Source organism: Malaclemys terrapin, chromosome 12 (assembly GCF_027887155.1).
Source record: "Malaclemys terrapin pileata isolate rMalTer1 chromosome 12, rMalTer1.hap1, whole genome shotgun sequence".
NCBI lineage: Eukaryota > Metazoa > Chordata > Testudines > Emydidae > Malaclemys > Malaclemys terrapin.
Genome location: NC_071516.1, coordinates 19,476,082 through 19,489,012, shown reverse-complemented (window position 1 = coordinate 19,489,012; position 12,931 = coordinate 19,476,082). Strand labels below are relative to the sequence as shown.

General features: G+C 40.2%; 1 protein-coding gene across 1 annotated transcript in view; it reads right to left on the bottom strand.

The window, feature by feature from the left end:
* SLC13A3 (solute carrier family 13 member 3) overlaps window positions 1-12,931 on the bottom strand; it is a 42,444-nt gene that overhangs the window by 11,146 nt on the left and 18,367 nt on the right. The window contains exons 4-8 of the mRNA XM_054046334.1: window positions 11,825-11,891; window positions 10,877-11,062; window positions 7,254-7,379; window positions 3,119-3,214; window positions 677-781 (exon numbers count right to left, since the gene is read on the bottom strand). Coding sequence (XP_053902309.1) covers window positions 677-781; window positions 3,119-3,214; window positions 7,254-7,379; window positions 10,877-11,062; window positions 11,825-11,891 — 580 coding nt within the window. The remainder of the gene's footprint in view (window positions 1-676; window positions 782-3,118; window positions 3,215-7,253; window positions 7,380-10,876; window positions 11,063-11,824; window positions 11,892-12,931) is intronic.

The following is a 12,931-nucleotide window of genomic DNA, read 5'->3' as shown; positions in this document are numbered from 1 at the left end:
CCCAATTCAGCAAAGCATTTAAGCTTTAACTTTAAGTAACTGTTAAATATTGAGAACAAAATTAATCTGTAAAGTATGTACTTGATTCTCATTAGAGCCAAGCATGTGGTGAACTCCTTTTCTGAATATGAATAGTCTGTTGAACTGTATCCCTAGAGAAATAGAGCTGGGCTCTTTTCTGTGCAGAAACAACTTACTCTCGCTCTGTGAGTATTATTATTATTGCCTTTATGGTTCTTAATCTTTGTCTTCACATAAGAAAGGTCTGGATGTCACAACAGAGAAAAGGTTGCAAAGCAGAGAGAAAAGCACTAAGGGGTGAACTCCTGCAGCCTTTATTCAGCCCAAACCCGCACTGAACTCAATGGCCTGCCCAAAGACTTCAGGACTTGGCCCTAAAAGTATCAATAGGCAACATTCCCAGAGCTCAGGCCATAGGGCTGTCAGGAAATAGATGTGAGCATTTTCAATACTAACATCCCACTAGGCTTCCACTACCTCCTCTTGGAAACATAAACAATTAAAATGGTTCTAGAGAGATACATAAGGCTCAGCTCCATTTACTCCATGAAACCTGGACAACAGTATAAACAAGGACAATGGAAAACACAGGGATCTCAAAAGCCTGGAAATACTATTGAAAAAATGTTACAATGGATTGAAAATAGAATCTTACCCAGGAGTGAATAAACTTGCCCAACCTGGGATGAATTTTGGGTCCCGGGAGAACAGCAGGATTGCAAAAAAGCAGAAGAGGAAGAGAACTGCCCGTTCTGCAAACCTAAGGTGTAAGGCGATGCGATTAAAATCGAGTCATGCTAATGAAGTGAACATGAGTTACCTTTCCCGGGTCACCTTTAACTACTAGTGATGATTTCACTACATTTCAAGCCTTAGCTTAGAAAGGTGAAACTTCACGCATGACACATGGGGACTTTCCCTCTCAGAGAGCAGAATGTAGACTGTATCCCCTACTGACGGTGTGAATAACTGAGAGCTGATGAGGGAGGGGATCTTCCAATTGCAGTAACATCTGCTATTGTTAATATTTCTAGTAAGGACCCGGGGGGGAAATCCTGACCTGAATGAAGTCAGTGACATAACTCCCATTGACTTCAGTGGAGCTTGGATTTGACCAAGACATGTCCAAAATATTGCCTTAAAACCTCTCAAAGACACAAGGAAGGAGGGATACTTAAACCACTGAGAAGAAATCACTTGGGTTGAATTTAAGCTAATCAAATTTATAGCACATGGCTTAATGGGCTTTCTCTGCTCCTAAAACTCAAAGTGGGACTTTGATTCTTACAATGACATTTTGCAGGCTGGTCCATAATGTACTGAAGGGAAAAAAATAAACCAATTTCTTTCATTTAGAGCACACAAGAATAATAATTAGAATGTTTGTTTGTGCTGCGCTACCTACATCAGTGAACCCTCACAATATCTCTGTGAGTAAAGCTGGGTGATTTTTTTTTTTTTTTTTTTTTTGGCAACCAGTAAATTCACTTTAAAAAAATGCATTTTGGGGGATACTGAAACTATCAGTGAATTCAGGTCAAATTCAGCCAATACTTTTGGCAGAATAAATGGATTATTTTCCCCCCAAAAAACAGTCAAAATGGTTTATTTTGACCATTTTGAAACAAAACATTGAGGACTTGTCTAGACCAAGAGTTAATGTGCAGCAAGCAGGTGTGGAAAAACTATAGCACACTAGCCTGCCACACAGGAACTATCCACATGGACTCTGCTGCCACTCACTAAAAGTGCCGTCGTGTGCTTGCATCTACTCCCGCGTCAAGGCAGTGTAGGTAAAAGAGCACTAGAGAACCTTTAGTGAGCTGCAGCAGGGTCGACATAGACAGTGCATCTACCCCAGCTGTCTGCTTGCTAGCTGTTTGTCTAGACAAGCCCTTAGACCTTTTGTTTCAAAATATAGCTATATTTATAAGGATGAGAACCACCAAAAATTCAACAAAAACCCCCCAAAATAATCCATTTCAGATCAAAAAACACTCCAAAACCAAACAAAAAGCTGGAAAAATGGGTTGTTTCATTTCAGCTGTTTTTTGATCCAAAATGAATTTTGGAGGGGTTTGGTTCCAGCAAAAAAAAAACAAAGAAATTCAGCTTCAATTTGAAACAAACCGATCTTTTTTTGTTATATTGGCCAAACTGAAACGTCCGTTGTTCGCTCAGCTCTCTCTGTGAGTATGGAAACGCTATTTTACAAATGGGGAAACTGAGACGCAGCAAAAGACAGACCTACATTTTCAGAAATATCCACTAACTTTGTTGCCTAGATTTTTAGTGTCCAATTTGAAACAGATAGGGCCTGATATTCAATTTTCCTGCTATACATCTTTTTCTGGCATCTCATTCTGTAAGTTTAACCATCTCTGATGCCCTTTCACCCACTCTCCAATATGTAAAAGTTCCTCAGGATTTGTTCAAAAAACTGTATTGAAATATCAATACAGATCTGGGTTAATCTAACCAAAGCCAGAAATAGCAGAGTTATGCTTGAAACGCCATCCTGGGAAGTCGAACACATCTTGTTTTCTCTTCACATGACTGATTAATAGATCTCAGAGAATAATTCACAATGAATAATGTATTCCACAAAAATCCATCTAATTTTCTGTTCACAAATTGCCCACAAACAGATCAGAAAATAATTGAATTATATTCTTTATATTCATCATGAATCTCTTCAGCAAATAATACCTGCTCTGCAGACCATTCATAAACAGCTTTCCATGAATATTAAAAATTCACACTGTATTGGCTAGGTACATAAGTCACATGATATTGTTTCTGTTTCCTGATTAAAAGACTTACAGTGTGTAATTAAGACAGCATGAATTAGCATCTACAATTGAAAATTGGCATTTGTGGAATATTTGAGCTACATGTTTGTTATCTGCAATTATCTGCATTAGCAAAGACAGAGTAACTGAATGTTTGAGGAAAACAAACTCAAAATGGTCACACATACTAACAAATGGAAATTCACTGACAAATTCTAACAGATATCCTCAGTTTCCCTCCCCAGAAATGTTGTTTCCAGCCCGGTTGATTTCTCTGTCATTTTTGTTCCCTTTTTGTGACTCACTTCATTGGCCCCAGTTTCTGATAATCCTCCTTTATGACTCCTCGGGCTCGGTCTTCTGCATCCATTCTTATTTCTGACTTTTTCTTTCTGCAATGCCTACCAACACAGAAATCACATCCACCACTCATTTCCACAGGTTCATATGGGAACTCAAACACTGATGTTCATGTTTTCTATTCCTGCACACACCTACACAGGGCATGCACAGAGTGGCTGCAAGGAAGGCTTAGGAGGATAAAGGGTTCAGCATGGGCCAGTGATTTCAGAAAACCAGTATCATATGGATCCATTTCATAATACAGTACATACTTCCAGTCTCTTAGACAGACTTCCCATCTCTCAGACAAGTTATATATAATGCCACAAATAATATTAATGACACCCTTACTCAAACTGAGTTGTACCTTACTTGGCGTATAGACCTGTAAACATCAGTGGGACTACTCATGTAGTAATATGGCACTCAATATGAGTAAAGGTGGCAAAATCTAGCCATTAATGTATTGGACAGTGGATATTATAGCTCGATATTCCCACCCTCTCATGACAAGACACAAATGTGCTTGCAGAATGAGCACATTAATTTATGGGCACAAACAGACATGAATGCACCCAATTGTCCATATGGCATGCATAGATGGGGTGAGCCACAGGCAAAGAGATAAGCGCTCAAGTTCTGAGCAGACGCTTTTTGATGCCTGCCAGAAACGTGGCTCTAGTTACCAACAGAAAAGCTCTGGTGCTGCCTAGAAACCCTTAGGCTGAATTCTCCCTGGGTTATGAGTATGTAAATTTCATTAGTGCTCAGGGTGGGGAGCAAGGTGTGTTCCTTGAGGTAGAATACACAGTTCCTGCTCAGGGCAGGTTTAATTGTTGCAGTGGTAAAAACAGAGGAAACCACAGGAGCCTTATCTACACTAGGGCTCTCACTGGTGGTACTATTCCCTAGTGTAAACAAGGCCAATATTTATCCTACTTTGTGTTGCCTTTCGCCCCAGGATTATGCAAAGGAGACTTTGGACGCTACACTAAAGAAGCTTATTTGTGGTAATCACAGCCTGTGTTCACAGAGACTGTTCAGAATGTAAATGAGAGTGAAGTTGTCAGATTTGCAGATTTCATCACTTTTAGCAGATGACTGCATCAGCCACTTGATTGAGAAGAGAGCAAGGTGGGAAATAAGAATCTCCCCTCCCTTCCCTTCCCCTCCCCCACCCCCTCAAGTCACCAGCAACTTTCTGGGCAATCTCTAATTTATGCAAAGCACTCGCTGATGATAAATATGTGAGGAATTTTTAACAACAGGGGCTGGCATTTTAATATGCTTCTCTTCATTAGCCAAGCTAAGCCTTCTAAGCAGGGAACCCTGGACTCGTACACGGTCTGACTCTTAAACAATACGTGTGCATATGAATGATATATTCATCACCAGCTGCTTCGTGTCCTATCAGTGTCATGTGGTTAAAATACATTTCTAATACTTCCTGGGACCTTGATTACATTTGAAAAGCCAGACTTACACCGTTAGATATCTGATTCTGTGATACTAAGACTGATTAATTCATTTGTTGTTTTAAATGGATGTCCAATGGTTAGATCCTTTATAAAGATGCATGTTTGACCATCCAAAAATTCCTGAGTCTCCAATAGATATTGGGGATGTCCATAAATTACATAACACATTTATTGGTGATGTTAAAGACCCACCCACCCTTTGTAACACTAACACTGAAACAAACACACAAGATTAAGAACCCACCTACCCCCTAATGCATTATGTAATTTATGGACAGCCCCTTACACAGTACTCTGATTCTTTTAGTAGCTGCAGCTTTACCCAAGGACATCGAGACAACCCCTTGTTATCCAAAATGCTTTTGAGTAAATGCTTTTGCTGCACCTCCCTGAGTGATGGTAGTAGGTCAACAGAAACATTCTTCTGGTGACCTATAAAAACTGCCTCTACCCTGGAGATTTAGGTTTGCATAGCTGAAGCATTCAGGGGTTGGATTTTTCACACCCTTGCATGCCTAAATTTTAAGTGTAGACCAGGCCAAAATCTGGATTCTTTAACAGGCTTTAATTTCTGTTTGCGTTTCTTTAGCTTGATTTTTCTAGGCCCTGACCCTGCCAACACTTAAGACTTGTCTACACTAGAAAGTTTAATTGTACTGGTTTAGTTAAAGCAGCAAAATAATCCTAGTGTTGATACAGTTGTAACTACATAAAAGTGTTTATACTGGTATAATTTACTCCAGTTCAGGGTGGGGTGTAAGGCATCTTTATACTGATATAACTACATCCGCACTAGGGTTTAGATCAGTATAACTATATTGGTTTAAAAAAAAAAATCACACCCCTAACCAACATAGTTACACTAGTATAACTTTTTTAGGACAGAGAATCCTTAAATACATGACTTCATTTGGATTTCTTAAAGACCCAGTTCATCAAGGCAATTAACTCTTATTGAAATCAATGGGATTTAAACACACACTCAAAATTAAGCACATGCTTAAGTGCATTGCTGAATCAGACGAACAAAGTTATGTACATGCTTTCACGTTTGAAGGATCAGGGACTTACACTGGTTATTTCCTATTGCATTGAAAAAGTTCCCTAGTAATTCCTGTTTTCTGTGTCACTGATATAATTATATACTTGGGTAATCCTAATGTGCACCTATTTTTTTTTCCTTTTCATTTTTTCTCCTGAAGTTAAAAACCAATAAACATTTTAAAAAAAAAACAAATTCAAAAGCGTCTCTTAGAAATTGTATATGCTCTATGCAGGATACAGAAATGTGTGTTCATTAATAACATGTGTGAAAATGGAAAGAAAAAAAGAGAGGCTTCAAAATGCTGCCAACTTCTCAACAATGCACCTGATTAAAGCACATCAAGTGTAGCATGTAGTGGAAGTTGGAGAGGACGTTGCAAGTACCCAGGTTAGGGGAAAGATTTACAATAAAACTGTATTACAGATTAGTTGTAGATTAACACACTGAAAAAAAATCCCAGTGTTATGAAATCATTGACGTTTAATCCCTGTCACAAAGTAACCTCTCCAGGGGCCAAATTTTCAACCTTAAAATGAAATCCTGACTCCACTGAATTCAATAGAAATTTTGCCATGGACTTCAGTGGGGCCAGGATTTCACCCAGAGTCTCTAAAGACTTGCTTCTGCACTGAAGTAAATGGGAGCTTTGCCACTAACTTCCCTGGGCACAGGATCAGGTAGTAAATGTGAGCCTATGTTCACTGACTGCATGTGCAAATCACATTGTTGTGCGTGTCAGTTGGAGGCCAACTACCTAAGTGCCAGATTTGTGCACACAGACGCCCACCTGCACCTCCAAACGACTGTGTGCCCAACATTTGCAGGCTCAGATGTGCAGGCTAGTTAAAGCTAGCTGTAAATTGAGACCCTTGGGTGAGATTTTCAAAAGTGTTCGGCATTGGCCTAAATGCTCCCATTAAAGTCCATGGTAAAACTCCTGGATTTCAGTGGGAACAGAGTTAGGCCAATCTTTTAGGCTTTTGAAAGTCCCATCTTTTGGGTCAGATCCTGTATCAGGGTAAATTGTCATCGCTCTGTTGATCTCAATTAAGCTATTCTAATTTACATCACCTGACAATGTGGGCCTTGATGTCGAGCCTTGAAAAAGTAGAATTCGTGAAAGGGTTTTTGATTAGAGCTGGTTGGGTAATGGAAAGAAAAACATTCACAAAAAATTTGCTTTCAGTTTTTATCCAAAATTGTGCTTCATCAATCTTTTCTGACCAGGTCTACTCATGTGCCGTATTTTTAACCCTTCACAATCTCTCCCATGAACTTTCTGAACAGAATATCAAATAATATTATAATGCTGAGCTCTACATTCATCACTTATGGGGCAATTTCTCTTGTTATTCATCACGCTGAATTTACTCAAATCGGAGCTTTTAGCTGAACATACATGACATACGTCTAGCTTTGTATAGAACAAGTATCGACTGAGTTATTGCAACATGTACAGATGAAATGTCTAAGGGCCTGATCCAAGAATCCCATTGATTTCACTGGGCCTTGGATCAGGACCAGATAAACTGCTTGCTTACAATGTAGTCACAATTAGATTAGAGATAAGAGTACCTTAGGTTAATTCCCCCGTACAGGAAACTGATCCATAACCATCCCAGGAAAAGGAAAAGCAGCATTAAAGGAAATGCAAACACAAACCAGGATCCGAAGTTCACCACATCACACCCTGGAAAAAAACTTAGAAAATAGGGACTAATTAACCTGAGGCGTGACACACCCCTTTCACAGGAAATGAAGGGGAACAGACACATGAAATCAAAATCAAAATGTCATTCAAACTTTCCAGCTGCGCAGTTTTTAGAAAGGTGATTATTTGTATACCAATAGTGCCAACCAGCACCAACTGAGATTGGGACCCTATTGTGCTAGGAGTTATACAAGCATGTCGTAAGAAACGGTCCCTGCTTCAAAGAATTGAAATGGACAATTTGAAATGCCATTTTGGAACAGATCTCTCTAGATTTGCTGGAATTCCCAAATAATAACAACATTCAATATATAGCACTATATAGAAATTAACTCATTAATCCTAATTCATGGTAGAACCCACTTTAAGAGTGTCTGAACATAGACTCATAGACTCATAGACTTTAAGGTCAGAAGGGACCATTATGATCATCTAGTCTGACCTCCCGCATGATGCAGGCCACAAAGCCGTCCCAACCCTTCCCCTTGACTCTGCTGTTGAAGTCCCCAAATCCTGGGTTTAGAGACTTCAATTAGCAGAGGATCCTCCAGCTAGTGACCCCTGCCCCATGCTGTGGAGGAAGGCGAAAAACCTCCAGGGCCTCTGCCAATCTACCCTGGAGGAAAATTCCTTCCCGACCCCAAATATGGCGATCAGTAGAACCCCGAGCATGTAGGCAAGATTCTCCAGCCAGACCCTCATTGGCCATTGATACTATTTACCAGTGATGGCACGCTGTTCATTTGACTAAAATCACGTTATCCCAACATGAACCTTACAGAAGAGCTCTACCCAAACAGAACCACTTTCATCCATGTCTAGGAAGAACCTTCTATGTAGATCACTGCATGGTTGAGAAATAACTGCAAGTTTACAGTGACAACACTATCTACTTTTTCAGATGGGGAGCCTCTTAGTGTTTAATAATAATCAAAGCACTTTACAAAGGACATCAGTATCATCTGTATTTGACAGATGGGGAAACTGAGGCACGAAGAACTTGTCCACGTTCACCCAGCGGCAGAGTCTACTGAGTCCCAGTTTAGTGGTCTAGCCACTAGGCAACACTGCCATCCAGGACAGAAATAGTGCGTGCCTTGTTTTCCTTTTTCACCACATAATGGACAACTTATAAAGTGCTCGCTGTTGCCCTGGTTCACCAAAACACTTAACCATCAGAAGCAAGTCTAAGAGAAAAAACAGTTCAAAAGAGCGGGCAGTTTTTCAAAGAGACATTATTAAGGGCACACAAGCAAACTATCCCACTGCATAGGAAAGATAGGAAGTATGGCAAGAGACTACCCTGGCTTACCCAGGAGATCTTCAATGATCTGAAACTCAAAAAAGTCCTACCAAAAGTAGAAACTTGGTCAAATTACGACACATGAATATAAAAACAACAACATATGCATGTAGGGACAAAATTAGAAAGGCCAAGGCATAAAATTAGATTAACTAGCTAGAAACATCAAGGGTAACAAGAAAAGATTCTACAAATACATTAGAAGCAAGAGGAAGACCAAGGAGAGGGTATGCTCATTACTCAATGATGGGGAGAAGACAATCACAGAAAATATGGAAATAGCAGAAGTGCTAAATGCCTTTTTTGTTTGTTTTCACCCAAAAGGTTGTTAGTGATCTGATGTCTAACATAGTGAACGTCAGTGAAAATGACGTAGGATCTGGGGCTAAAATAGGGAAAGAACAAGTCAAAAATTACTTAGACAAGCTAGATGTCTTCAAGTCATTACGGCCTGGTGAAATACATCCTAGAATATTCAAGGAGCTGACTGAGGAGCTATCTGAGCCACTAACGATTATCTTCAAAAACTCATAGAAGACAGGAGAGATTCCAGAGGACTGGAAGAGGGCAAATATAGTGCCAGTCTATAAAAAGGGGATAAGGAGAATCCGGGAAATTACACACCAGTCTGCCAGCTTGTCATATGGTTCAGTACCCGGAAAGATAATGGAGCAAATAATCAAGCAATCAATTTGCAAACACCTAGAAGATAATGTCATAAGTAACAGTCAATATGGATTTGTCAAGAACAAATCATGTCAAACCAACCTGATAGCTTTCTTTGACAGGGTAACAAGCCTTGTGGATGGGGGGGAAGTGGTAGACATACCTACCTAGACTTTAACAGTAAGGCTTTTGATACTGTCTCGCATGACCTGCTCATAAACAAACTAGGGAAATATAGCCTAGCTGGAGCTATTATAAGGTGGGTGCATAACTGCCTGGAAAACCATTCCCAGAGAGTAGTTTTCAATGGTTCACAGTCAAGCTGGAAGGGCACATCAAGTGCAGGGCCAGCTCTAGGTTTTTTGCTGCCCCAAGCAAAATGATCTGGACAAACTGGAGAAATGTTCTGAAATAAATAGGATAAAATTCAATAAGGACAAATGCAAAGTACTCCACTTAGGAAGGCACAATCAGTTGCACACATACATAATGGGAAATGACTGCCTAGGAAGGAGTACTGTGGAAAGAGACTTAGGGATCATAATGGATCACAAGCTAAATATGAGTCAACAGTGTAACACTGTTGCCAAAAAAGCAAACATCATTCTGAGATGTATCAACAGGAGTGTTGTAAGCAGGACACAAGAAGCAATTCTTCCGCTGATAAAGCCTCAACTGGAGTATTGTGTCTAGTTCTGGTTGCCACATTTCTGGAAAGATGTGAACAAATTGGAGAAAGTACAGAGGAGAGCAACAAAAATTATTAAAGGTATAGAAAAGATGACCTATGAGGAAAGATTGAAAAAACTGGGTTTGTTTAGTCTGGAAAAGAGAAGACTGAGAGGGGACATGATAACAGTTTTCAAGTACATAAAAGGTTGTTAAAAGGAGAAGAAAAATTCTTCTCCTTAACCTCTAAGGATAGGACAAGAAGCAATGGGCTTAACTTGCTGGAAGGGAGGTTTAGGTTGGACATTAGGAAAAACTTCCTAACTGTCTGGGTGGGTAAGCACCAGAACAAATTGCCTAGGGAGGTTGTGTCATTGGAGGTTTTTAAGAACAGGTTCAACAAATACCAGTCAGGAATGGTCTAGTTATTATACCGTCCTGCCTTGAATGCAGGAGACTGGATTAGATGACCTATTGAGGTGCCTTCCAGTCCTACACTTCTATGATTCTAAGTACTTGATTTTAAGCATATGGTTAAGTCCCAAAAACATATGAGAGTGTTTTTCAGAATCAGGTCCTATAGCATTAAGGTGACAACCTACGTATTGTAGCTAAGGTTGAAGGAGCCATTTCCTTTTGAATTCCTACTGTCACTTCCTTTTTCCAAAACTTGCTTTTGAGGGCACGAACTTCACATCCCTGGCCTCAGCCCAAAGGTAAATTTCCTATAGGAAACATGTGATGGCTTAATTTTGTAGAATTCCCTCTAATAGAAAGAGCAGATCAGCGGAGATTTCATAAACTGATTGTACTCCTAGGACCTGGCTTCCTAAGAATTTCCTCCCATACCTCTTTAGCTGTCCTAGAAGGATGAGATTTGGTGCCGTTCCTGTCAGCGTTGCTGTACCTCCAATGCTGGCTGCATAAGGGATTGAAATGAGGAAACCTTTCCATATGTTTGCCCTGTATTCGTCCTCTTTCTTTAAATCCATGGGAACTTCAATGACAACTTCCTTCTCCTCCATCAGATCTTTGCTTTAAAACATTCCAAAAGAGACTCCATTGAAAGCCCTGGTTTAAATACAGGTGTAACCAATTCAGATCCTCGACAAAAGGAAAACTCTCAACTTTTAGCAACAAGATTAGCAATATCCCAAGGGACGTCTATGCAGAATATTGCAACACATGGGGCCTGCTTGATATCCTCATCATTCAGCTGATGATTGAGAACCACTCTGTACTGGACTGGTCCTGCGAAATGCTGAATCCCTTGACTGCCCTCAATAGGAGTAACCTCCGATTAGCCACTCTGCACCTTGTAAGATCAGGCTGTCAAAAAAACTTAACAAAAAGTCAATACTCTTCATGTTAAAATATGAAAAAGGCTTTGATGATCTCAAGCTACGGAGTGGCAAGAAGAGTCTATTCCTGGGGAAGATATTTCTTCTACATCATTTACATATCAAACCTGGACCATCAGAGAGATGTAAATCTTGGTGATTTAAACCTGCTGCCTGACACATTTAATGTTCTCAAAAAAGCAATGCAGACACTTCCCCAGCAGCAGACACATTTCCAATCACATTTTCAAAGTGGCCTGAAAATCTGGCCTTGTGCTGTCTTGTTGAATATATTGGAGAGGGGTTTCTCTAGTCAGGCTGTTGGTAGTTGGGAAATAGAGTAACAGGTGGAATCAAAGAGTTTCATTGATTGAATTTCTCACTCCTAACGCTGTTTCTATCTGAGGGGATAATTTCCTCACTCAACTCTCCAATATAAACTTTATAATTAACTTACTCCTCAGTACTTGCCAGAAACTGCCGCTCAGTTGGTACAGTGTAAAGTTTATTCTGCTGTAAAGAGGCTGAAAAAGAAAGATTAGGACTTTAAAACAGTTTAAACCATCTAGAAAAACTCTCCCTGACCCAAACAATGGAACGGAAAGGGCTGCCGTTTTCAAAGAGGAAAATTCACTCCACACACAGAGAGTTCTATGCTGATAAAGCTCAAGGAGGCAGGAGAAGTCAAATCCATTCCTGTTGATCTGAGGGCAGAGCACAGGCAGCAATACAGCCCACTCCCCACAACCACCACTACGCTCTGTAGGACGCCAGGTATAACATCGCTCCAAAGATCTCTGGCAGCCTGCTCTCCCTCACCTTGACAAACTCAGCTCCTCCTGTGCAACCAGGACAGGCTACATCTGACCCAGTGGGTTTTTTTATGTCTCTAGTGACATTGTTATTCTAATGCAGACTGTATTTCCAGTTTGTAATTTAACCTCTCGGGTATGTGGTGTTTATTTTTTCGTAAACTATGGTTCATTCTTAGGACTCAAAATAATTTTATCAGAATTTTAAAAAATTGTTTGGCCTTGAATTACATCAAGATTGTCCCTGTCCCAAAATCACTTGCCCCCAAAGGATGAGCTCTGAGAGGGTGAAATTTCAGCCCCATGCACCACTTCACTCCCACCTCCAATCCCATTTTGAAGGCTAGAGTAGGACATAGTGGTGATTAGGCCTTATCCCAGGCCATCTTCACATTGGTCAATTTCACCCAGAGAGCACAGGCAATTTTTAGAGCCCATCAGCCCTCTGAAAGCCACACATTCCAAAGGCTGAACACTCTCAAAGTATAACATAATCCTCTGAAGGCCATCCCCAGGGCATAAGGCTAAGGAGAACATGGGGAAACTTTCTATCAGACTAGCCACTTCTGCATACAGTCTCAATGAAATGGCACGTTTGAGCAATACATTTTTATAAAACCCCATTCCCCAGATTTTTACCTTGGTCTCAGGGAGATAGTGGATTTTATTAGATTTAAGCCAGAAGCACAATCCTTCATTATACTTGATGTTTGCTATTGCTGCTGAACATTGCTACCCTTGCCATGTTGCTG